The following is a 26,086-nucleotide window of genomic DNA, read 5'->3' as shown; positions in this document are numbered from 1 at the left end:
CGTCATAAATCTTCCATAACCGTATTTAATACAGTCTCTCGTGGAAGGATGGAGCTAAACTCATTTCCGGGGAGTGAAATGGCAACGTATTTTTTTCTTTTTAGCATAATCTTGGACTAGTACCGTCAAAACTTCTTTAATTATTAGTGAAACGCTGGAAATGTAATTCTTATTTTGAAGTACAAGACTTTACTATGACTTCCGACATAGCTTTAATCCCGTGTCGTATGTTATAACACACACACACACACACACACACACACACACACACACACACTTTGTGCGTCACCCTGCCACTGAATTTAGGACAGTAGGTAAATGACGACGCTAGTAATACCGACACGACTAGCTCGCTCGGCATCGCTGCGGTCACATGACCCAGCACCCCGCCTGCCTGCCTTCCTTCCTTGCCTTCCTGCAGCCGCTAAAAGACACAACTCATCAATGATCCCTCATTTTTCTAGGCAGCGGCGTTGCGTGCTGCAACTACTTTCTTTGTGTGTGTGTGTGTGTTTTTTTAATATCGTGAATTTATCGCCAAGGGATTATTACAGTTGTTTTTTTATGGGATGATAGCGAAAATGTATTCATCCGGAAAGTGAAAGGCGCCAACTTCTTTTTTATAACAGTCTGTAGTCAAGTGATGACCATGGGATTATTGGAGCTGTTTTTTTCTGAGATGATGGCGGAGGTGTATTCATCCGGAAAGTGAAAGTCGCCAATTTGAAAGTCTCTAGTCAAGTGATGACCTACCCGCTTCCTATATAAGTCCAAAGGTCTGATCCACCCCATACAAGCAGCAGACCTTTGGACTTCTTCTCCTCTATTTAAAGTCAGGCTCCTCCAGACGGTCCAGCAGCCGCTCCACCTCCTCCTTCTCTCTGCTGCTCGTGTGTGTTTACTACCGCAGGTCAGGACGATGAAGCTGATCATCCTGGAAAACTACGATGAGGCGAGCGAGTGGGCTGCCAAGTACATCAAGAACAGCATCTTGCTCTTCAAGCCCGGACCCGGCAGATATTTCACCCTGGGGCTGCCAACAGGTAAACAGCTGGAGGATCTGACCTGGATCTTGATCTGAATCACACCAATTAAAAATGATATAGAAATAAGACACTGGCAGAAACGTGTGATGCTGATGCATGGACCCGAGAATAGCTTCAATAAGTTGCTATCCTTGTTTACATTTTAGTTTATATAAATTTGAACTGAAATAATTGCAGCATTGAAGCAAGAAGAGTATTTGAAACAGCCTGAAAACTTCATTTGGAAGCGTAACAAGTTAGAACAATCACTTTGAAACATACAGTCAAGGGGAAAATAACGGTGCACAGTAAGCATTTCTGCCTCTTTCAGGAAGCACCCCCCTCGGCTGTTACAAGAAACTGATCGAGTTCTACAAAAATGGCGAGCTGTCCTTCCAATATGTGAAAACCTTCAATATGGATGAATATGTGGGTGAGTGGCTGCTGTTAAAACACCAACCTCACTGTGGAGTTACTGACGGCTGAGATTGCAGGTGCTAAACCATCACAAAATTCATGCAGGGCTTCCCAGAGAGCATCCTGAGAGCTACCACTCCTTCATGTGGAACAACTTCTTCTGCCACATCGACATCACGCCGGAGAATGCCCACATCTTGGACGGCAACGCGGCAGACCTGGAAGAGGAGTGCAAAGCGTTTGAGCGCAAGATCACATATGCTGGGGGCATCAAGCTCTTTGTTGGAGGTCAGGAGGCTATAACTTGCTTGTGCTTCTTTTTCACTTTTGCTTTCAGATTAGCCTTACAAGCTATTTTCAGAGTAACATTCACCCGCACTCCTCTATCCTATGTAAGGTATCGGTCCAGATGGCCACATTGCCTTCAACGAGCCCGGTTCCAGCTTAGTTTCCAGGACCCGCGTGAAGACCCTGGCAAAGGAAACCATCATTGCAAACGCACGATTCTTTGATGGAGATCACTCCAAGGTGCCCACCATGGCGCTCACTGTGGGAGTGGGCACAGTCATGGATGCAGAAGAGGTCAGAATCTCAGCTTGGACCGGCCCAAAGTGTTTCTATGTTTATGTGTTTTGTTAGTGACATAGTGAAAAGTATTCACATTCTGCGCTTGAGTAAAAGTACAGATATGTGTGTAAAAAAAGAAAAGTACTCTGGTATGAGGAAAAGTACTGATTCATCTCCATTACCCAAGTAAAATTTAGAAAGTACTTCAGTAAAAAGTAAAACATTTATTTAAATGCTATTACTTAAACAGTATGGCAAGTTGTGGCAAAATAATCTTGACTGAACTGACCAGATGCAAGTGCAGTAACAAAGTATTTTTACTTTGTTACTTTCCACCTCTGGTTTGTGAAGCATTTCTCGACCTAAGCTTACCATCAAACAAAAAACTGTATGTTTTTCACAGAATTGTCACTTTGACACAAATTCTTTCCCAGGTGTTGATTCTCATCACTGGCGCACACAAGGCACTGGCCCTAAATAAAGCCATAGAGGAAGGGGTGAATCACATGTGGACCGTTTCTGCCTACCAGCAGCACCCAAAGGCTATTTTTGTTTGTGACGAGGACGCCACGCTGGAGCTGCGGGTGAAAACAGTGAAATATTTCCAAGGTGACGGTTCACAGTTCTGCTGTGTTTTAAATGGCCATAAGTTACTGCAGTGAAATGGGAAAAGTGTTTTGACTCTCGTTATTTGTTCAGGACTGATGCAAATGCACAACAAGCTGGTGGAGCCGCTTCCCCCCACGTCAACAAAGGACTGAAGACAGAGGACAGCTTTTATAATCAGCAGCTCTTTTATCGCTTAATTGTTGAAACGTGTTATTGTTTCATCATGTGTCATCCAGACAACAGTGTTCATCAAGCATTGTGCCTTAACTAATCTGAGTTAAGGCAACAGCCAGGTCTGATTTTGCACATGCTGAACACTTTTTTTTTTTTTTTTTACCATAGATCTTGCAGTGTTGGTTCTAAATAGTATTTCAATAAACTACATATGATTGTCTACTTTTGTGAAGTGCTCTGTGTATTATTTAAATAAAAAAAAACAATTTAGTTGCTTTTACTATAATTGTCTGATTACATACCACAGTTTGGGAGGGAATTGATTTTTTTATATATTTTTTATGATTCATCATCCCTAAAATAATGGTCACAGTCACATTCTCAAGTAAAAAACAAACAGATAAACACCAAACTGAACCAAATTATAGTTTATACAGTATATGGGTCAATATCACTATAAGGTGCCTTTGAGACTTCCCAATCTCCCCCCAACAAAGCAGAGATTTTCCATTTAACTACACATTTATTGTATTAAGTAGATGTTATGCTGTTAGAAATGCATGTTGGTCAAGCTCCCACACGTTTTATAAATTAACTGCAAGCAGACAATGTACATGCAAACCGCAAAATATGTCAACCCTGTCATGGACAATTTCAAAGTAGAATAAATACATTAAAATGACATAGTGATTATAAAATGTGTATTTTCAGAAAGCTATTTAGTCATTTTCTCAACACTATGTTTTAGTTAATGGGAAAAGTATGTGGATAGTTGTGAAATTATGGAAAACTATTTGTTTCTCTATAAAATCAGCAAGAATCTCTTCTAAATAAAATCTAACAACAAATATATCTGGTCAAACTTTCCAACAATACTATTTGGCCCTAACTTGTTTATAAAGGAATCACACAAAGACTTTGCTAACTTATGAAAATATATTGTTGTTGTTTTTTTTATCATGAAAATAACAGAGTGGACAGTAACATGACAGGGTGGACCTTTGGAACTCATACCTTGAAAAAGACAATTCAACATATTCCCGTAAACACCTTAATTGGGAGTCTGTATAGCATGTACTGTTACAAAATGTCTGTAATAGCTGTTGAAATATGTGTAACATTGTCAGCATGTGGCCTAAACTATGCAAATGTCCTTCCTGTTATGAACCATGTCCACCCTGTCATGGAAGGATTGCTGACAGGGTGGACAATGACAGGGTGGACATTTTTGGCTAATGTTAGCATTTAATTAGCACACGTGGACCTTACAGCTAGCTAAATTATTCAGTTAGCAAGAGGACTGTGTGCTGTTTTACACATATATTTTGAATTTCTGAAAAGGTTTTATATTAATTGATATTTCACAATGACAGGGTGGACATGTTAAGCTTGACAACATCAAACTACATTGTGAAAAATAAGAGTAAATATTTACTCTGCAACTCGCCACTGTTTCAGTCTCCATTGAAGAAAGGCAAAATTGTGCTTGTGGTGTCACTGAAAACATCATTAGAGTTCTTATAGGGGCAGTTAGCCCAAAATGACAGGGTGGACAGCAATTTCAGGGACACATGCAAAATGTCCAATATTATTATGAAAATAGAATATACATAATAAAAATGACTCGTTTTTATTAAATAACTTGTTGTGACAGTAAGATAATGTAAAAAAAAAAAAAAAAAAAAAAAAAAAAAAGATTTAGTATAATTTAACCACTTATGACACACGCTGAAGTTAGCAACAGCGTGTGGGACATGCCAAAATCACGTACATCCAAAGGAAAAAAATTGTAAAAAATGAAGTAAACACATTTTAAGAGACATATTATTGTACTGATATGTGTGCAAACCTTTGGTCACTTATAGTAAGACTTCAGAGTTTAATTATTCTGCTGCATTTCCATGATGACTGAGTTATTCTGATGGGGACACCAAAGGCACTTTATAATGATATTGACCCACATGTAATATAGTATATACACAATATATGCCATTACTACACAGTGAGCGTCCATAATTGTGATTTCGAAAACACTTGGTGGCTTTACCATCATGTTTCCGACCGCACCTGAAGGTATCGTCAGAGGCTGCGAGCGCTAACGTTTAACCACAGGACGAAGCCGGAAGGAGATGGCCGACTGAGAGCCACTGTTACCTCGGCTACTTCGTCGGTGGAATTCGTTTTTTCAGCGACCACGTCTTCGAAATTCAATTGTTTAGGGAAATCGACCTAAAATACTTCGCTGGCAGTTGGGCAGGAAGCTCGCAGGGAGATAGCAGCTAAGGTTAGCAGCCATGCTAGTGTAAGCTAAGAGCAGTCAGACAGCGTTAAGCCTGTTCGGGACGAGACGGTGTTTGTGTACTGTGGCTCAGGCCACGTTATAAATACAGGGGCCCGTTGCACGAAACTAGGATAAGGGATTAAGCCGGGATATGTTGGTCATCCTGGATGAATTTATCCGTGATCCGGTTGCACAAAAATGGGATAGGTGGAAGAGCAACATGTTATGGTATAAATTACCATGGAGATTTATTCTGTGGAGTGAACCTGCTCCAGACCAGGCTAAATTCTAGGATCTATTCAATCACCACCAACGGAAACCAATCGTTATTCCACTCAACACTGCACATTGTTATCACATTCAACTAGACTCACTGGCATTATTTCAACGTTTGGAATAATTTAATTATATTATTTCAACGTTTGGAATCATTTAATTTCAATCATTATAGATAAATTAGTTGAGATAATGTTGCAATCATTTGATAATTTGTTACATAAATTATACTTTACCACGCATCATATAAAAAAAATACACATCCCATATAAACATAAATACACATCAAAGAGTAACATGAGGTTCTTTTTTGTGACAGTTGACGGTCCTGTCACTATGCCTCCAATAATTGATCTTGCACCCTGGCTACTTGGCCAAATGGTTAATGCGCATGACTATCACCTGGGAGTCAGGGGCTTGAAGCCCGCCAAGGCCCTTTCATGCCATATTTATTGAGGTTTCTATTTCCACCTCACAAGCTGCAAATCATTAGTTTATTATCACTGTACTTTTTTTTTTTTTTTTTTCAATTCAATGTTATGATATCTCCTACCTTAAAGAACTGTTCCCTCTTCTCACATTTTATTACCATAAAGTGTTTTAATATTTCTGAGAAGTTGCATTTCATGGTACATTAAGTGCATTTCTTCTAACTTTATGAATGATGCCCGAGTTTCAACTTCCAACCAATCATAGCACCAAGGTAGGATTACAGATAATAAAAAAAAACTTTCATTTCTTTTTAGGTCAAAAGGTGCATACATGAAACAAACAAACACCATCATAATTCAATTGACCTTTATCAATTTTAAGATGTGTCATGTTCTTGGAGCTGGGAGAGGAAAGGAGAATAATTATTATTATTTTTTTGTTCCAGTCAGCATACAGTGTGTATTGAAAGCATGACTAAGCTCTAATTCAAGTTTTTTCTTCTTTTTTTTCTCTCCATTTCATGGTTGAGTTTTCTTATTGTTTTCCTTTTTATTTTGGAATCTTATAAAATGTCTGCAGTCTTTACCTTCTTGTATTGTATGCCCAAATCAGCCAGTTGCATTTGCTGCTGTAGATGCTGGGCATACAATTGTCTGATAACTTATGAGTTCTGTTTACCAATGACAATTAGCACAGTGGCAATTTTGCATAATGGAAATTTCCTTCCATTAATTCCCACTATGTTGCCAGGATGGCTCTCTCCATACACAACATCTCAGTCCTGTTACACAAATGACATTTTGTGTGGGCACCAAATGATGCTAAAACAAAAGGTGAGCAGGCACCTTCTGCATACAACGTACACTTGTGTATCTTAAATATTAGTTAGGGTTACCATTTTGCAGGATGTTCTTGTATTTTGTGGCAGAACTTTTTTTTATTTTTTTTTTAGCTCAAACGGACATTCAGTGAAGTTGTCTATTTATCATTGTTACGGTTTTGTGGAGCTACATTTACACAATTTCACTCACATCTGCAATAAATTCCACCTACAATTTCAACTGGTTCATAGTCGGAGTACGACTTTGTTTTCGGATATGATTATTATTATTAACTATTATGATCGTAATTGCGATTGTTCCAGCGGTGGAGCAAGTTCGTATTTGTGCACTTCCTTTGCATTCAGACGGTCTGCGATATTTCGCCACGCTTTTCTCTCTGTTTTAACGCTGTGTTGGTGTTGCCTTTCTTCTGTATTTCTTCTTTTACCTCCTCATAAGCCTCCACGAGGATTTCCGCCTCGGACGGGAAAAGGACGCCGCTCTCGTTGTCATGGCGAATCCTTGATTCTGAGCTCGATAACGGGGGTCTATCTGAGAAAGACGCGTGCGCGCACTTATCCAGGATAGGTTTCACCTGGCTTGATGAATCCGTGTACTCTCATCCTGGATGTGTTTTTGTGCAACCGATTAAGCCTGGACACACGTGTTGTGGATTGGTTGAGTGCAGCTTAGTTACTCATCTTGGATGACGGAATCCTAGATGAGTAACTAATGCTGTGTCTCTATTCAGGGTCTGCACCCTTCAGACCGAGTGTCCTCCGTCTGAAGGAAGCGTTCTTCGAGTACCCAGCCTAAAAGGACGGACCAAACCCCGCCTCCCCGTAACCACTCGGGACGGTCTAGCCTTTGGCGTATTTCCTGGTTGCGTTACCGCCGTTCCCTCTGGCTGGCCAACCCCGGAAATGACGTTTTTATAGTATCAAGCTAACCATTGGTTAGCCATCTAACGAATTTCAGCTGACTTCCCAGGATCCTACGATGCTTTGCAGCAGCACGCAAAGCATCATGGCATACACAAGTACTCGAAGGATAGTAGCGGTGCATCCTTGGAATCGGCTAAAACGAGTGCGTATTTCCGAGTACGCATTTTGAGCATCCTAAGCACCCTCGGGAATTGGGACAAGCCTTCGCGCAGTGCTATGACGCAACTTCCTTTCAAAATGCGTACTTCAAGGATGCAGAGCCTGAATTGAGACACAGCATAAGCCGCGCTCAACCAATCCACAACACGCATGTCCAGTTTTAATCGGTTGCACAAAAACACATCCACGGTGAGAGCACACGGATTCATCAAGCCAGGTGAAACCTATCCTGGATAAGTGCGCGCACGCGGCTTTCTGAGATAGACCCCCGTTAATGAGCTCAGAATCAAGGATTTGCCATGACAACTGCTGTGTCTCAATTCAGGTTCTGCGTCTTTGAACTGCACATTTTGAAAGGAAGTTGCGTCATAGCACTGCGCGAAGGCTTGTCCCAATTCCCGAGGGTGCTTAGGATGCTCAAAAGGCGCACTCGGAAATACGCACTCGTTTTAGCCGATTCCAAGGATGCACCGCTACTATCCTTCGCGTACTTGGGTATCCCATGATGCTTTGCGTGCTGCTGCAAAGCATTGTGGGATCCTAGGAAGCCAGCTGAAATTAGCGGCATGTACTGGTTAAGACACGACACATAAATCCAAATATTGAAGTTTCACATAAAGTATCCAGTTTTTAACGTAGGATTTTATTTATTTGATCATTCAACGCCATTGTTAGATGGCGAACCAATGGTTAGCTTGATACTATAAAAACGTAACTTCCGGGGTTGGCCAGCCGGAGGGAACGGCGGTGACGAAACGAGGAAATACGCCAAAGGCTAGACCGTCCCGAGTGGTTACTGGGGAGGCGGGGTTTGGTCCGTCCTTCTAGGCTGGGAACTCTAAGAACGCTTCCTTCAGACGGAGGACACTCGGTCTCAAGGGTGCAGACCCTGAATTGAGACACAGCAAACGAGAGCGGCGTCCTTTTCCCGTCCGAGGTGGAAATCCTCGTGGAGGCTTATGAGGAGGTAAAAGAAGAAATACAGAAGAAAGGCAACACCACCACAGCGTTAAAACAGAGAGAAAAGCGCGGCGAAATATCGGAGACCGTCTGAATGCGTAGGAAGAGCACAAATACGGATTCGCTCCTCCACTGGAACAATCGCAATTACGATCATAATAGGTATTATTAATAATAATAATAATCCCTGCGATGAACTGGCGACTTGTCCAGGGTGTCCCCTGCCTTCGCCCTATGACAGCTGGGATAGGCTCCAGCAGACCCCCGTGACCCTGAGCTTGGGACTAAGCGGGTATGGAAAATGAATGAATGAATAATAATAATAATAATAATAATAATAATAATAATAATAATAATCATAATAATCATAATAATCATATCCGAAAACGAAGTCGTACTCCGACTATGAACCAGTTGAAATTGTAGGTGGAATTCATTGCAGATGTGAGTGAAATTGTGTAAATGTAGCTCCACAAAACCGTAACAACGATAAATAGACAACTTCCCTGAATGTCAGTTTGAGCTTAAAAAAAAGTTCTGCCATAAAATACAAGAACATCCTGCAAAATGGTAACCCTAACTAATATTTAAGATACACAAGTGTACATTGTATGCAGAAGGTGCCTGCTCACCTTTTGTTTTTGCATCATTTGGTGCCAACACAAAATGTCATTTGTGTAACAGGACTGAGATGTTGTGTGTGTAGAGAGCCATCCTGGCAAACATAGTGGGAATTAATGGAAGGAAATTTCCATTCTGCAAGATTGCCACTGTGCTAATTGTCATGGGTAAACAGAACTCATAAGTTATCAGACAATTGTATGTCCAGCATCTACAGCAGCAAATGCAACTGGCTGATTTGGGCATACAATACAAGAAGGTAAAGACTGCAGACATTTTATAAGATTCCAAAATAAAAAGGAAAACAATAAGAAAACTCAACCATGAAATGGAGAGAAAAAAAAGAAGAAAAAAACTTGAATTAGAGCTTAGTCATGCTTTCAATACACACTGTATGCTGACTGGAACAAAAATTTAATAATTATTCTCCTTTCTTCTCCCAGCTCCAAGAACATGACACATCTTAAAATAAATAAAGGTCATTTGAATTATGATGGTGTCTGTTTGTTTCATGTATGCACCTTTTGGTCTAAAAAGAGATGACACTAAACACTGAAATTGTGAACGTTTTTATCTGTAATCCTACCTTAGTGCTATGATTGGTTGGAAGTTGAAACTCGGGGCATAATTCATAAGGTTAGAAGAAATGCACTTAATGTACCAAGAAATGCAACTTCTCAGAAATATTAAAACACTTTATGGAACTAAAAAGTGAGAAGAGAGAACAGTTGAAATATCTATTCTTTAAGGTAGTAGACATCACAATGACATTGAATTGAAAAAAAGGTACAGCGATAATAAACTAATCATTTGCAGCTTGTTAGGTGTAAATAAAACCCTCAATAAATGTGGCAAAACACAAAGGGCCCGGGCGGGCTTCAAACCCCTGACTCCCAGGTGATAGTCATGCGCGCTAACCATTTGGCCAAAGGGATATTCCCTTGGACAAGTAGCCAGGGCGCATGATCAATTGGAGGCATAACAGGACCGTCAACTGTCACAAAAAGAACCTTATGTTACTCTTTGATGTGTATTCATGTTTATATGGGATGTGTATTTTTTATATATGATGCATGGGAAAGTATAAGTTGTGTTACAAATAATCAAATGATTGCAACAGTATCTAAACTAATTTCTCTATAATGATTGAAATTAAATGATTGCAAAAGTTGAAATGATATAATTAAATTATTCCAAACGTTGAAATAATGACAGTGAGTCTAGTTGAATGTGGTAACAATGTGCAGTGTTCAGTGGAATAATTATTGTTTTTTGTTGGTGGTGACTATTTACTGAGACAAGGAGTGAGATAAAATAGATCCTGGAATTTAGCCTGGTCTGGAGCAGGTTCACTCCACAGAATAAAGCTCCATGGTAACTTATAACATAACATGTTGCTCTTCTACCTATCCTATGTTTGTGCAACCGGATCATATATAAGTTCATCCAGGATGACCAACATATCCCGGCTTAATCCCTTATCCTAGTTTCGTGCAATGGGCCCCAGCAACTGAAACCACTTGTTGCTCGTTGAAGAAGTGTTGATGATGTGATGATTAAACAGGACAAAAACAATGATGATATTGACCGAGATGAAAACACAGATGGAGGTAGGCCAACGTGTTACAGTTTCAGCCAAACTGCCCCTTGTAACTCTGTAGCTCCAAAGTGTAAAGTCACAAATGGCTCAGCTCTAACTATTAATGCACAGGTGTTACATACTAACACTGCATGTCATGATGCATTTGTCAGTGTTTTATCTTGCATCCCAATGCCACATAGCCTGAAAAGTTCATGTTTTCTTTTTTTTCAGACTATTTCTCTCATTTCATAACAACCTTAATGTTTCACCATTTTCTTTGCACTCTTTCCAGTTATGTTTTGTCCTCATTTGGCTTGACTGGCGGGTCTTTATCTTTTATTTACATTCTTCAGCTGGTGAATGAGGAGGAGGTGGCGGCCCAGTCATGCCAGGAGGGTTCAGCCCAGGAAGCACCTCCACCCTACAGCAGCATTGCTGCAGCAAACGCAGGTAATCGCTAATCTGCGGCTTCTACGCGCTCTGTCAAATTAGATAAATCGCAGCAAACTCAGTTTCTCATGATGTTGTCATGTTGTATTACTAGTAAGTGCTCTCTAGGACATGTGCCGAATAAAAGAAGAAGAAGAAAAACTGAAAGGAAAATTATTCATGGTCTGTAACAGTCTCGGTTTCTGTATCCGAGTCACATGATACAGATTATCCAATAATGCCAATACAGTGCTTTATTGTTGAGAAAAATATTGCCAGCTGCCTCGACTGCTGACACTCAACGGACGTCCCGTGGGTGCAGAGGTCACATGTTGCATAAGTGGGAGTAGCATGGAGTCCACTGACCGCAATCGCTCGTGTTTGTGTTTAAACAGCACAACAGAGCAAGTCTGGGTGACAGCACTTTGACCAAGACGCACCACGAGTTGTGCTGTTCTCAATTTCACGTCAGCATTTAGGAGCACAGAAGCATCTTCCGTGTTTCTCTGCTTGTTTTTCTCTGCTGCTTAAAGCCTGTGATCCAATATTTTCTCGAGTGGATGAAAGTTTCTGACTCCTCCCAAGCCGAGAGAAGCAAAGAGGAAGCGACCGTCCAGCTGGTTGCCGGAAGAGTCGTAGTACGTCTCATCCGGGCGCAGCTCTTCAAAACAAACTGAAAACCGCACCAGTGGTGAAATGCTGCCGCAGTACCAACCTTTTCTGTCTCGCCTCCGCAGCAGAATGAATTCTGAAATCTACAAAACCATTTTGTCTGGCAATTTAGAGAAAAATGCATCCAAACTAATCTAAGAGGCTTCACCATGCAACAAGACAATGACCCAAAACACACTGCCAACACAACAAAGGACTTCAAGGGGAAAAAGTGGAAGGTCTTGGACTGGCCAAGTCAACCATCGGACCTTAACCCAATAGAGCATGCATTTTACCTCCTGAAGAGGAGACTGAAGGGAGAAACCCCCAGAAACAAACAACAACTGAAAGAGGCTGCAGTAAAGGCCTGGAACAGCATTTCAAATGAAGAACGCAACAGCCTGGTGAAGTCAATGGGTCGCAGGCTCGATGCAGTTATTGCAAGGAAGGGTGATGGCACCAAATATTAAATGTTATTCACTTTAAGTTAATTAAATAATGTCTGTTCCAATGCTTTTGCTCACTTGAAAAGTGGGTGGGTTCCAAGAAAAGGTGCTCTGTCCTGAGTTCTTTCACACATCTCGATGTAAATACCATGAAATGAAAGCTGGAATTCTGAACTTTCGTCTCATAGTCATCTTTTGATCTGAAAACCAAATGGAAGGAGATTTTTATTTAAGTTTTCATTTTGAGTTTTAGGATGAAATTTCGTGAATAAAGTCGACGCAAATAAAGTGGAGATTGGTGAGTAGACTGGATGGATGGTGGATTAATAACCCAGTTACTCACAGTGAGAAGTTAACTGATGTATCCCACTCACCCAAAGTCATCAGGAAACTGGCGAAAATGGAAGTACTCCACTAGACTTGCGCGCAGAGCTTTTTAACTTTATTCTCGACATTTTGACTTACTTCACGTCGACATTAATGGCAAAATTTCGATTTTGATGATCATGCAGGACAAGTTGGAGAAGGAGAGGAATGATGCCAAGAATAATGTCGAAGAATACGTGTATGACATGAGGGACAAATTACACGGGCTTCTGGAGAAATATGTCAGCGAGTCTGTGAGTAAACTGCCACTATTGGTGGCGTCTTCTTCACACTGCAGACAAATCTGATTAGTTTTATCAAATTGGAATCTTGGAGGAGAGACTGTGAAACTGTGATCGAGCACATTTGTTTATTCTGACACCCAGGATGGCGCCTTGTGATGTGTGTTGTATGCTTTAATTTACTCTTGTAGGACAGAGATGCATTTTCATTGAAGCTGGAGGACACTGAAAACTGGCTGTATGAGGATGGAGAGGACCAACCCAAACAAGTGTACATTGACAAACTGTCAGACTTAAAGGTAATTTGTAGTCATAAAAGTTTTCCTTAATCGATAAATGGTTGCGACTCTCTCCAACTAACCAAAAAAAAATCTGTTCCGTCAGAAACTTGGCCAGCCAATCCAGGAGAGGTATACCGAGGCTGAGCTGAGACCAAAAGCATTCGAGGAGATGGGGAAACAAATCCAACAGTACATGAAGTTTGTTGAAGCATACAAAATGAAGGTAAGACTTCAAAAGTCTGTATTATGTTTGGTCTCCAAGCCAAACAGCATGAAAACTAGCTAAAAGATCTTCTTGGTTTGCAGGAAGAGCAGTACGAGCATATAGACGAGGCCGATGTGACAAAAGTGGACAAGCTGGCCTGCGAGGCAATGATGTGGATGAACAGCAGCATGAACCAGCAAAACAAACTGAACTTGTCAGTGGATCCCGCCATTAAAATAAAAGACATTCAGGCCAAGACAAAGGTCAGTAGATCCTTATCAAAACAATCAATGTGATGAAGCTTCAACTATCTTGAGTGGTAGGAAGTAGATTACTCTTTTATTATTGACTCAAGCGGAAATTTTCCAGGAGCTGTTCTCGGCGTGTAACCCCATCGTGACCAAGCCCAAGCCCAAGGTGGAGCTCCCCAAGGAGGACGCGGCTGCAGAGCAGAACGGGCCCGTGAACGGGCAGGAGCAGGGCCAGAAGGAAGGCACGGGTGAGGGAGCGACGGAGAGCGCAGATGCTGACCCCGCCTCAGAAACCACGGAAAAGAAACCCGACATGGACCAGGATTAAAGAAGCTTTTCCCGCCCAGCCCGCCGCCAAGCCAAACGAGGAGCCACTCAATTCAGACTGAGGCGCAGCCCTGAGGCCTTCCAACACGTGGGGAAGCCCGGCACTCAGCTGCACACCGAGCCCACAGCTCCTGTCGGTGTCTCTCTGACATAGCATGCCCTCTTTCTCTCTCTCTCTCTCTCTCTCTCGCGCTCTCTGGACAACATTATTCTAAAGCCAGCTGCAATAAGCCTGTTTGATAAGTGAGCGCTGTACACATGATGGTATTTATTTCTGTTGTGTGCTCTGTATGTGTTCTGGTCTGTGTCACGATATGGTTTTAATAAAGTCAATGAAAAAGCGCATGAACGGAGGGTCTGCTGTTGCGAGAGGCTTCATAGCTGCATTGTCTTTACATTTTTTTTGACATTTTTTATTTATTTATTTATTTTTTTTAAATCATCGTAAAGAATTTCCAGGAAAATAGCAGTAGCCCTTTCTTTTTTAGCACCCACTTGACTGCGTACAGACAGGGACAGCACCAAGATAGCTGAAAAACACCTTCCAGGAGCTATTGGCACTGTAGCCTCTGAGACGTCATAAATCTTCCATAACCGTATTTAATACAGTCTCTCGTGGAAGGATGGAGCTAAACTCATTTCCGGGGAGTGAAATGGCAACGTATTTTTTTCTTTTTAGCATAATCTTGGACTAGTACCGTCAAAACTTCTCCTTAATTATTAGTGAAACGCTGGAAATGTAATTCTTATTTTGAAGTACAAGACTTTACTATGACTTCCGACATAGCTTTAATCCCCTGTGTCGTATGTGATAACACACACACACACACACACACACACACACACACACACACACACACACACACACACACACACACACACACACTTTGTGCGTCACCCTGCCACTGAATTAAGGACAGTAGGTAGATGACGACGCTAGTAATACCGACACGACTAGCTCGCTCGGCATCGCTGCGGTCACATGACCCAGCACCCCGCCTGCCTGCCTTCCTTCCTTGCCTTCCTGCAGCCGCTAAAAGACACAACTCATCAATGATCCCTCATTTTTCTAGGCAGCGGCGTTGCGTGCTGCAACTACTTTCTTTGTGTGTGTGTGTGTGTGTTTTTTTAATATCGTGAATTTATCGCCAAGGGATTATTACAGTTGTTTTTTTATGGGATGATAGCGGAAATGTATTCATCCGGAAAGTGAAAGGCGCCAACTTCTTTTTTATAACAGTCTGTAGTCAAGTGACGACCATGGGATTATTGGAGCTGTTTTTTTCTGAGATGATGGCGGAGGTGTATTCATCCGGAAAGTGAAAGTCGCCAATTTGAAAGTCTCTAGTCAAGTGACGACCAACCCGCTTCCTATATAAGTCCAAAGGTCTGATCCACCCCATACAAGCAGCAGACCTTTGGACTTCTTCTCCTCTATTTAAAGTCAGGCTCCTCCAGACGGTCCAGCAGCCGCTCCACCTCCTCCTTCTCTCTGCTGCTCGTGTGTGTTTACTACCGCAGGTCAGGACGATGAAGCTGATCATCCTGGAAAACTACGATGAGGCGAGCGAGTGGGCTGCCAAGTACATCAAGAACAGCATCTTGCTCTTCAAGCCCGGAGCCGGCAGATATTTCACCCTGGGGCTGCCAACAGGTAAACAGCTGGAGGATCTGACCTGGATCTTGATCTGAATTACACCAATTAAAAATGATATAGAAATAAGACACTGGCAGAAACGTGTGATGCTGATGCATGGACCGGAGAATAGCTTCAATAAGTTGCTATCCTTTGTTTACATTTTAGTTTATATAAATTTGAACTGAAATAATTGCAGCATTGAAGCAAGAAGAGTATTTGAAACAGCCTGAAAACTTCATTTGGAAGCGTAACAAGTTAGAACAATCACTTTGAAACATACAGTCAAGGGGAAAATAACGGTGCACAGTAAGCATTTCTGCCTCTTTCAGGAAGCACCCCCCTCGGCTGTTACAAGAAACTGATCGAGTTCTACAAAAATGGCGAGCTGTCCTTCCAATATGTGAAAACCTTCAATATGGATGAATATGTGGGTGAGTGGCTGCTGTTAAAACACCAACCTCACTGTGGAGTTACTGACGGCTGAGATTGCAGGTGCTAAACCATCACAAAATTCATGCAGGGCTTCCCAGAGAGCATCCTGAGAGCTACCACTCCTTCATGTGGAACAACTTCTTCCGCCACATCGACATCACGCCGGAGAATGCCCACATCTTGGACGGCAACGCGGCAGACCTGGAAGAGGAGTGCAAAGCGTTTGAGCGCAAGATCACATATGCTGGGGGCATCAAGCTCTTTGTTGGAGGTCAGGAGGCTATAACTTGCTTGTGCTTCTTTTTCACTTTTGCTTTCAGATTAGCCTTACAAGCTATTTTCAGAGTAACATTCACCCGCACTCCTCTATCCTATGTAAGGTATCGGTCCAGATGGCCACATTGCCTTCAACGAGCCCGGTTCCAGCTTAGTTTCCAGGACCCGCGTGAAGACCCTGGCAAAGGAAACCATCATTGCAAACGCACGATTCTTTGATGGAGATCACTCCAAGGTGCCCACCATGGCGCTCACTGTGGGAGTGGGCACAGTCATGGATGCAGAAGAGGTCAGAATCTCAACTCGGACCGGCCCAAAGTGTTTCTATGTTTATGTGTTTTGTTAGTGACATAGTGAAAAGTATTCACATTCTGCGCTTGAGTAAAAGTACAGATATGTGTGTAAAAAAAGAAAAGTACTCTGGTATGAGGAAAAGTACTGATTCATCTCCATTACCCAAGTAAAATTTAGAAAGTACTTCAGTAAAAAGTAAAACATTTATTTAAATGCTATTACTTAAACAGTATGGCAAGTTGTGGCAAAATAATCTTGACTGAACTGACCAGATGCAAGTGCAGTAACAAAGTATTTTTACTTTGTTACTTTCCACCTCTGGTTTGTGAAGCATTTCTCGACCTAAGCTTACCATCAAACAAAAAACTGTATGTTTTTCACAGAATTGTCACTTTGACACAAATTCTTTCCCAGGTGTTGATTCTCATCACTGGCGCACACAAGGCACTGGCCCTAAATAAAGCCATAGAGGAAGGGGTGAATCACATGTGGACCGTTTCTGCCTACCAGCAGCACCCAAAGGCTATTTTTGTTTGTGACGAGGACGCCACGCTGGAGCTGCGGGTGAAAACAGTGAAATATTTCCAAGGTGACGGTTCACAGTTCTGCTGTGTTTTAAATGGCCATAAGTTACTGCAGTGAAATGGGAAAAGTGTTTTGACTCTCGTTATTTGTTCAGGACTGATGCAAATGCACAACAAGCTGGTGGAGCCGCTTCCCCCCACGTCAACAAAGGACTGAAGACAGAGGACAGCTTTTATAATCAGCAGCTCTTTTATCGCTTAATTGTTGAAACGTGTTATTGTTTCATCATGTGTCATCCAGACAACAGTGTTCATCAAGCATTGTGCCTTAACTAATCTGAGTTAAGGCAACAGCCAGGTCTGATTTTGCACATGCTGAACACTTTTTTTTTTTTTTACCATAGATCTTGCAGTGTTGGTTCTAAATAGTATTTTAATAAACTACATATGATTGTCTACTTTTGTGAAGTGCTCTGTGTATTATTTAAATAAAAAAAACAATTTAGTTGCTTTTACTATAATTGTCTGATTACATACCACAGTTTGGGAGGGAATTGATTTTCTTATATATTTTTTATGATTCATCATCCCTAAAATAATGGTCACAGTCACATTCTCAAGTAAAAAACAAACAGATAAACACCAAACTGAACCAAATTATAGTTTATACAGTATATGGGTCAATATCACTATAAGGTGCCTTTGAGACTTCCCAATCTCCCCCCAACAAAGCAGAGATTTTCCATTTAACTACACATTTATTGTATTAAGTAGATGTTATGCTGTTAGAAATGCATGTTGGTCAAGCTCCCACACATTTTATAAATTAACTGCAAGCAGACAATGTACATGCAAACTGCAAAATATGTCAACCCTGTCATGGACAATTTCAAAGTAGAATAAATACATTAAAATGACATAGTGATTATAAAATGTGTATTTTCAGAAAGCTATTTAGTCATTTTCTCAACACTATGTTTTAGTTAATGGGAAAAGTATGTGGATAGTTGTGAAATTATGGAAAACTATTTGTTTCTCTATAAAATCAGCGAGAATCTCTTCTAAATAAAATCTAACAACAAATATATCTGGTCAAACTTTCCAACAATACTATTTGGCCCTAACTTGTTTATAAAGGAATCACACAAAGACTTTGCTAACTTATGAAAATATATTGTTGTTGGGTTTTTTTTTATCATGAAAATAACAGAGTGGACAGTAAAATGACAGGGTGGACCTTTGGAACTCATACCTTGAAAAAGACAATTCAACATATTCCCGTAAACACCTTAATTGGGAGTCTGTATAGCATGTACTGTTACAAAATGTCTGTAATAGCTGTTGAAATATGTGTAACATTGTCAGCATGTGGCCTAAACTATGCAAATGTCCTTCCTGTTGTGAACCATGTCCACCCTGTCATGGAAGGATTGCTGACAGGGTGGACAATGACAGGGTGGACATTTTTGGCTAATGTTAGCATTTAATTAGCACACGTGGACCTTACAGCTAGCTAAATTATTCAGTTAGCAAGAGGACTGTGTGCTGTTTTACACATATATTTTGAATTTCTGAAAAGGTTTTATATTAATTGATATTTCACAATGACAGGGTGGACATGTTAAGCTTGACAACATCAAACTACATTGTGAAAAATAAGAGTAAATATTTACTCTGCAACTAGCCACTGTTTCAGTCTCCATTGAAGAAAGGCAAAATGGTGCTTGTGGTGTCACTGAAAACATCATTAGAGTTCTTATAGGGGCAGTTAGCCCAAAATGACAGGGTGGACAGCGATTTCAGGGACACATGCAAAATGTCCAATATTATTATGAAAATAGAATATACATAATAAAAATGACTCGTTTTTATTAAATAACTTGTTGTGACAGTAAGATAATGTAAAAAAAAAAAAAAAAAAAGAAAAAAAAAAAGATTTAGTATAATTTAACCACTTGTGACACACGCTGAAGTTAGCAACAGCGTGTGGGACATGCCAAAATCACGTACATCCAAAGGAAAAAAATTGTAAAAAATGAAGTAAACACATTTTAAGAGACATATTATTGTACTGATATGTGTGCAAACCTTTGGTCACTTATAGTAAGACTTCAGAGTTTAATTATTCTGCTGCATTTCCATGATGACTGAGTTATTCTGATGGGGACACCAAAGGCACTTTATAATGATATTGACCCACATGTAATATAGTATATACACAATATATGCCATTACTACACAGTGAGCGTCCATAATTGTGATTTCGAAAACACTTGGTGGCTTTACCATCATGTTTCCGACCGCACCTGAAGGTATCGTCAGAGGCTGCGAGCGCTAACGTTTAACCACAGGACGAAGACGGAAGGAGATGGCCGACTGAGAGCCACTGTTACCTCGGCTACTTCGTCGGTGGAATTCGTTTTTTCAGCGACCACGTCTTCGAAATTCAATTGTTTAGGGAAATCGACCTAAAATACTTCGCTGGCAGTTGGGCAGGAAGCTCGCAGGGAGATAGCAGCTAAGGTTAGCAGCCATGCTAGTGTAAGCTAAGAGCAGTCAGACAGCGTTAAGCCTGTTCGGGACGAGACGGTGTTTGTGTACTGTGGCTCAGGCCACGTTATAAATACAGGGGCCCGTTGCACGAAACTAGGATAAGGGATTAAGCCGGGATATGTTGGTCATCCTGGATGAATTTATCCGTGATCCGGTTGCACAAAAATGGGATAGGTGGAAGAGCAACATGTTATGGTATAAATTACCATGGAGATTTATTCTGTGGAGTCAACCTGCTCCAGACCAGGCTAAATTCTAGGATCTATTTAATCTCACCCTGTATTTCAGTAAACAATCACCACCAACGGAAACCAATCGTTATTCCACTCAACACTGCACATTGTTATCACATTCAACTAGACTCACTGGCATTATTTCAACGTTTGGAATAATTTAATTATATTATTTCAACGTTTGGAATCATTTAATTTCAATCATTATAGATAAATTAGTTGAGATAATGTTGCAATCATTTGATAATTTGTTACATAAATTATACTTTACCACGCATCATATATAAAAATACACATCCCATATAAACATAAATACACATCAAAGAGTAACATGAGGTTCTTTTTTGTGACAGTTGACGGTCCTGTCACTATGCCTCCAATAATTGATCTTGCACCCTGGCTACTTGGCCAAATGGTTAATGCGCATGACTATCACCTGGGAGTCAGGGGCTTGAAGCCCGCCAAGGCCCTTTCATGCCATATTTATTGAGGTTTCTATTTCCACCTCACAAGCTGCAAATCATTAGTTTATTATCACTGTACTTTTTTTTTTTTTTTTTTTCAATTCAATGTTATGATATCTCCTACCTTAAAGAACTGTTCCCTCTTCTCACATTTTATTACCATAAAGTGTTTTAATATTTCTGAGAAGTTGCATTTCATGGTACATTAAGTGCATTTCTTCTAACTTTATGAATGATGCCCGAGTTTCAACTTCCAACCAATCATAGCACCAAGGTAGGATTACAGATAATAAAAAAAAACTTTCATTTCTTTTTAGGTCAAAAGGTGCATACATGAAACAAACAAACACCATCATAATTCAATTGACCTTTATCAATTTTAAGATGTGTCATGTTCTTGGAGCTGGGAGAGGAAAGGAGAATAATTATTATTAATTTTTTGTTCCAGTCAGCATACAGTGTGTATTGAAAGCATGACTAAGCTCTAATTCAAGTTTTTTCTTCTTTTTTTCTCTCTCCATTTCATGGTTGAGTTTTCTTATTGTTTTCCTTTTTATTTTGGAATCTTATAAAATGTCTGCAGTCTTTACCTTCTTGTATTGTATGCCCAAATCAGCCAGTTGCATTTGCTGCTGTAGATGCTGGGCATACAATTGTCTGATAACTTATGAGTTCTGTTTACCCATGACAATTAGCACAGTGGCAATTTTGCATAATGGAAATTTCCTTCCATTAATTCCCACTATGTTGCCAGGATGGCTCTCTCCATACACAACATCTCAGTCCTGTTACACAAATGACATTTTGTGTTGTGTGGGCACCAAATGATGCTAAAACAAAAGGTGAGCAGGCACCTTCTGCATACAACGTACACTTGTGTATCTTAAATATTAGTTAGGGTTACCATTTTGCAGGATGTTCTTGTATTTTGTGGCAGAACTTTTTTTTATTTTTATTTTTTTAGCTCAAACGGACATTCAGTGAAGTTGTCTATCATTGTTACGGTTTTGTGGCGCTACATTTACACAATTTCACTCACATCTGCAATAAATTCCACCTACAATTTCAACTGGTTCGTAGTCGGAGTACGACTTTGTTTTCGGATATGATTATTATTATTAACTATTATGATCGTAATTGCGATTGTTCCAGCGGTGGAGCAAGTTCGTATTTGTGCACTTCCTTTGCATTCAGACGGTCTGCGATATTTCGCCACGCTTTTCTCTCTGTTTTAACGCTGTGTTGGTGTTGCCTTTCTTCTGTATTTCTTCTTTTACCTCCTCATAAGCCTCCACGAGGATTTCCGCCTCGGACGGGAAAAGGACGCCGCTCTCGTTGTCATGGCGAATCCTTGATTCTGAGCTCGATAACGGGGGTCTATCTGAGAAAGACGCGTGCGCGCACTTATCCAGGATAGGTTTCACCTGGCTTGATGAATCCGTGTACTCTCATCCTGGATGTGTTTTTGTGCAACCGATTAAGCCTGGACACACGTGTTGTGGATTGGTTGAGTGCAGCTTAGTTACTCATCTTGGATGACGGAATCCTAGATGAGTAACTAATGCTGTGTCTCAATTCAGGGTCTGCACCCTTCAGACCGAGTGTCCTCCGTCTGAAGGAAGCGTTCTTCGAGTACCCAGCCTAAAAGGACGGACCAAACCCCGCCTCCCCATAACCACTCGGGACGGTCTAGCCTTTGGCGTATTTCCTGGTTGCGTTACCGCCGTTCCCTCTGGCTGGCCAACCCCGGAAATGACGTTTTTATAGTATCAAGCTAACCATTGGTTAGCCATCTAACGAATTTCAGCTGACTTCCCAGGATCCTACGATGCTTTGCAGCAGCACGCAAAGCATCATGGCATACACAAGTACTCGAAGGATAGTAGCGGTGCATCCTTGGAATCGGCTAAAACGAGTGCGTATTTCCGAGTACGCATTTTGAGCATCCTAAGCACCCTCGGGAATTGGGACAAGCCTTCGCGCAGTGCTATGACGCAACTTCCTTTCAAAATGCGTACTTCAAGGATGCAGAGCCTGAATTGAGACACAGCATAAGCCGCGCTCAACCAATCCACAACACGCATGTCCAGTTTTAATCGGTTGCACAAAAACACATCCACGGTGAGAGCACACGGATTCATCAAGCCAGGTGAAACCTATCCTGGATAAGTGCGCGCACGCGGCTTTCTGAGATAGACCCCCGTTAATGAGCTCAGAATCAAGGATTTGCCATGACAACTGCTGTGTCTCAATTCAGGTTCTGCGTCCTTGAACTGCGCATTTTGAAAGGAAGTTGCGTCATAGCACTGCGCGAAGGCTTGTCCCAATTCCCGAGGGTGCTTAGGACGCTCAAAAGGCGCACTCGGAAATACGCACTCGTTTTAGCCGATTCCAAGGATGCACCGCTACTATCCTTCGCGTACTTGGGTATCCCATGATGCTTTGCGTGCTGCTGCAAAGCATTGTGGGATCCTAGGAAGTCAGCTGAAATTAGCGGCATGTACTGGTTAAGACACGACATATAAATCTAAATATTGAAGTTTCACATAAAGTATCCAGTTTTTGACGTAGGATTTTATTTATTTGATCATTCAACGCCATCGTTAGATGGCGAACCAATGGTTAGCTTGATACTATAAAAACGTAACTTCCGGGGTTGGCCAGCCGGAGGGAACGGCGGTGACGAAACGAGGAAATACGCCAAAGGCTAGACCGTCCCGAGTGGTTACTGGGGAGGCGGGGTTTGGTCCGTCCTTCTAGGCTGGGAACTCTAAGAACGCTTCCTTCAGACGGAGGACACTCGGTCTCAAGGGTGCAGAACCTGAATTGAGACACAGCAAACGAGAGCGGCGTCCTTTTCCCGTCCGAGGTGGAAATCCTCATGGAGGCTTATGAGGAGGTAAAAGAAGAAATACAGAAGAAAGGCAACACCACCACAGCGTTAAAACAGAGAGAAAAGCGCGGCGAAATATCGCAGACCGTCTGAAAGCGTAGGAAGAGCACAAATACGGATTCGCTCCTCCACTGGAACAATCGCAATTACGATCATAATAGGTATTATTAATAATAATAATAATCCCTGCGATGAACTGGCGACTTGTCCAGGGTGTCCCCTGCCTTCGCCCTATGACAGCTGGGATAGGCTCCAGCAGACCCCCGTGACCCTGAGCTCGGGACTAAGCGGGTATGGAAAATGAATGAATGAACAATAATAATAATAATAATAATAATAATAATAATAATAATAATAATCATAATAATCATATCCGAAAACGAAGTCGTACTCCGACTATGAACCAGTTGAAATTGTAGGTGGAATTCATTGCAGATGTGAGTGAAATTGTGTAAATGTAGCTCCACAAAACCATAACAACGATAAATAGACAACTTCCCTGAATGTCAGTTTGAGCTTAAAAAAAAGTTCTGCCATAAAATACAAGAACATCCTGCAAAATGGTAACCCAAACTAATATTTAAGATACACAAGTGTACATTGTATGCAGAAGGTGCCTGCTCACCTTTTGTTTTTGCATCATTTGGTGCCAACACAAAATGTCATTTGTGTAACAGGACTGAGATGTTGTGTGTGTAGAGAGCCATCCTGGCAAACATAGTGGGAATTAATGGAAGGAAATTTCCATTCTGCAAGATTGCCACTGTGCTAATTGTCATGGGTAAACAGAACTCATAAGTTATCAGACAATTGTATGTCCAGCATCTACAGCAGCAAATGCAACTGGCTGATTTGGGCATACAATACAAGAAGGTAAAGACTGCAGACATTTTATAAGAGTCCGAAATAAAAAGGAAAACAATAAGAAAACTCAACCATGAAATGGAGAGAAAAAAAAGAAGAAAAAACTTGAATTAGAGCTTAGTCATGCTTTCAATACACACTGTATGCTGACTGGAACAAAAATTTAATAATTATTCTCCTTTCTTCTCCCAGCTCCAAGAACATGACACATCTTAAAATAAATAAAGGTCATTTGAATTATGATGGTGTCTGTTTGTTTCATGTATGCACCTTTTGGTCTAAAAAGAGATGACACTAAACACTGAAATTGTGAACGTTTTTATCTGTAATCCTACCTTAGTGCTATGATTGGTTGGAAGTTGAAACTCGGGGCATAATTCATAAGGTTAGAAGAAATGCACTTAATGTACCAAGAAATGCAACTTCTCAGAAATATTAAAACACTTTATGGAACTAAAAAGTGAGAAGAGAGAACAGTTGAAATATCTATTCTTTAAGGTAGTAGACATCACAATGACATTGAATTGAAAAAAAGGTACAGCGATAATAAACTAATCATTTGCAGCTTGTTAGGTGTAAATAAAACCCTCAATAAATGTGGCAAGACACAAAGGGCCCTGGCGGGCTTCAAACCCCTGACTCCCAGGTGATAGTCATGCGCGCTAACCATTTGGCCAAAGGGATATTCCCTTGGACAAGTAGCCAGGGCGCATGATCAATTGGAGGCATAACAGGACCGTCAACTGTCACAAAAAGAACCTTATGTTACTCTTTGATGTGTATTCATGTTTATATGGGATGTGTATTTTTATATATGATGCATGGGAAAGTATAAGTTGTGTTACAAATAATCAAATGATTGCAACAGTATCTAAACTAATTTCTCTATAATGATTGAAATTAAATGATAGTTGAATGTGGTAACAATGTGCAGTGTTCAGTGGAATAATTATTGGTTTCCTTTGGTGGTGACTATTTACTGAGACAAGGAGTGAGATAAAATAGATCCTGGAATTTAGCCTGGTCTGGAGCAGGTTCACTCCACGGAATAAAGCTCCATGGTAACTTATAACATAACATGTTGCTCTTCTACCTATCCTATGTTTGTGCAACCGGATCATATATAAGTTCATCCAGGATGACCAACATATCCCGGCTTAATCCCTTATCCTAGTTTCGTGCAATGGGCCCCAGCAACTGAAACCACTTGTTGCTCGTTGAAGAAGTGTTGATGATGTGATGATTAAACAGGACAAAAACAATGATGATATTGACCGAGATGAAAACACAGATGAAGGTAGGCCAATGTGTTACAGTTTCAGCCAAACTGCCCCTTGTAACTCTGTAGCTCCAAAGTGTAAAGTCACAAATGGCTCAGCTCTAACTATTAATGCACAGGTGTTACATACTGACACTGCATGTCATGATGCATTTGTCAGTGTTTTATCTTGCATCCCAATGCCACATAGCCTGAAAAGTTCATGTTTTCTTTTTTTTCAGACTATTTCTCTCATTTCATAACAACCTTAATGTTTCACCATTTTCTTTGCACTCTTTCCAGTTATGTTTTGTCCTCATTTGGCTTGACTGGCGGGTCTTTATCTTTTATTTACATTCTTCAGCTGGTGAATGAGGAGGAGGCGGCGGCCCAGTCATGCCAGCAGGGTTCAGCCCAGGAAGCACCTCCACCCTACAGCAGCATTGCTGCAGCAAACGCAGGCAATCGCTAATCTGCGGGTTCTACGCGCTCTGTCAAATTAGATAAATCGCAGCAAACTCAGTTTCTCATGATGTTGTCATGTTGTATTACTAGTAAGTGCTCTCTAGGACATGTGCCGAATAAAAGAA

General features: G+C 41.0%; 3 protein-coding genes across 4 annotated transcripts; all 3 read left to right on the top strand.

Moving 5' to 3' along the window:
• The first annotated feature begins 664 nt into the window (after positions 1 to 664).
• Positions 665 to 17,687, top strand: LOC142892660 (glucosamine-6-phosphate deaminase 1-like). Of its 2 annotated transcripts, XM_076032880.1 has the most exons (7): positions 665 to 714; positions 15,283 to 15,720; positions 16,035 to 16,136; positions 16,226 to 16,408; positions 16,518 to 16,702; positions 17,122 to 17,296; positions 17,387 to 17,687. In XM_076032880.1, the coding sequence occupies exons 2-7, from the start codon at positions 15,597 to 15,599 to the stop codon at positions 17,446 to 17,448; spliced, it is 831 nt and encodes a 276-aa protein (XP_075888995.1). In that variant the 5' UTR covers positions 665 to 714; positions 15,283 to 15,596; the 3' UTR covers positions 17,449 to 17,687. The 2 variants fall into 2 exon arrangements, with proteins under 2 accessions (XP_075888995.1, XP_075888997.1); XM_076032882.1 differs by lacking the exon at positions 665 to 714 and having other exon boundaries at positions 15,198 to 15,720.
• On the top strand, positions 714 to 2,926 carry LOC142892661 (glucosamine-6-phosphate deaminase 1-like). Its single transcript, XM_076032883.1, has 6 exons — positions 714 to 1,043; positions 1,357 to 1,458; positions 1,548 to 1,730; positions 1,840 to 2,024; positions 2,444 to 2,618; positions 2,709 to 2,926. The coding sequence occupies exons 1-6, from the start codon at positions 920 to 922 to the stop codon at positions 2,768 to 2,770; spliced, it is 831 nt and encodes a 276-aa protein (XP_075888998.1). The 5' UTR covers positions 714 to 919; the 3' UTR covers positions 2,771 to 2,926.
• On the top strand, positions 12,897 to 14,411 carry LOC142892659 (heat shock 70 kDa protein 4-like). The gene is made up of 5 exons (XM_076032879.1): positions 12,897 to 13,014; positions 13,194 to 13,301; positions 13,387 to 13,506; positions 13,590 to 13,751; positions 13,858 to 14,411. Exons 1-5 carry the CDS (start codon positions 12,901 to 12,903, stop codon positions 14,065 to 14,067), a joined length of 714 nt encoding a protein of 237 aa, XP_075888994.1. The 5' UTR covers positions 12,897 to 12,900; the 3' UTR covers positions 14,068 to 14,411.
• Positions 17,688 to 26,086: the final 8,399 nt, after the last annotated feature.

The sequence above is a fragment of the Nelusetta ayraudi genome, unplaced genomic scaffold, assembly GCF_046127955.1.
Source record: "Nelusetta ayraudi isolate G7.1 ecotype Tasmania unplaced genomic scaffold, CSIRO-AGI_Nayr_v1 ptg000039l, whole genome shotgun sequence".
In the NCBI taxonomy this organism is placed as follows: Eukaryota; Metazoa; Chordata; class Actinopteri; order Tetraodontiformes; family Monacanthidae; genus Nelusetta; species Nelusetta ayraudi.
This window is presented reverse-complemented; position numbering and strand designations above follow the sequence as displayed.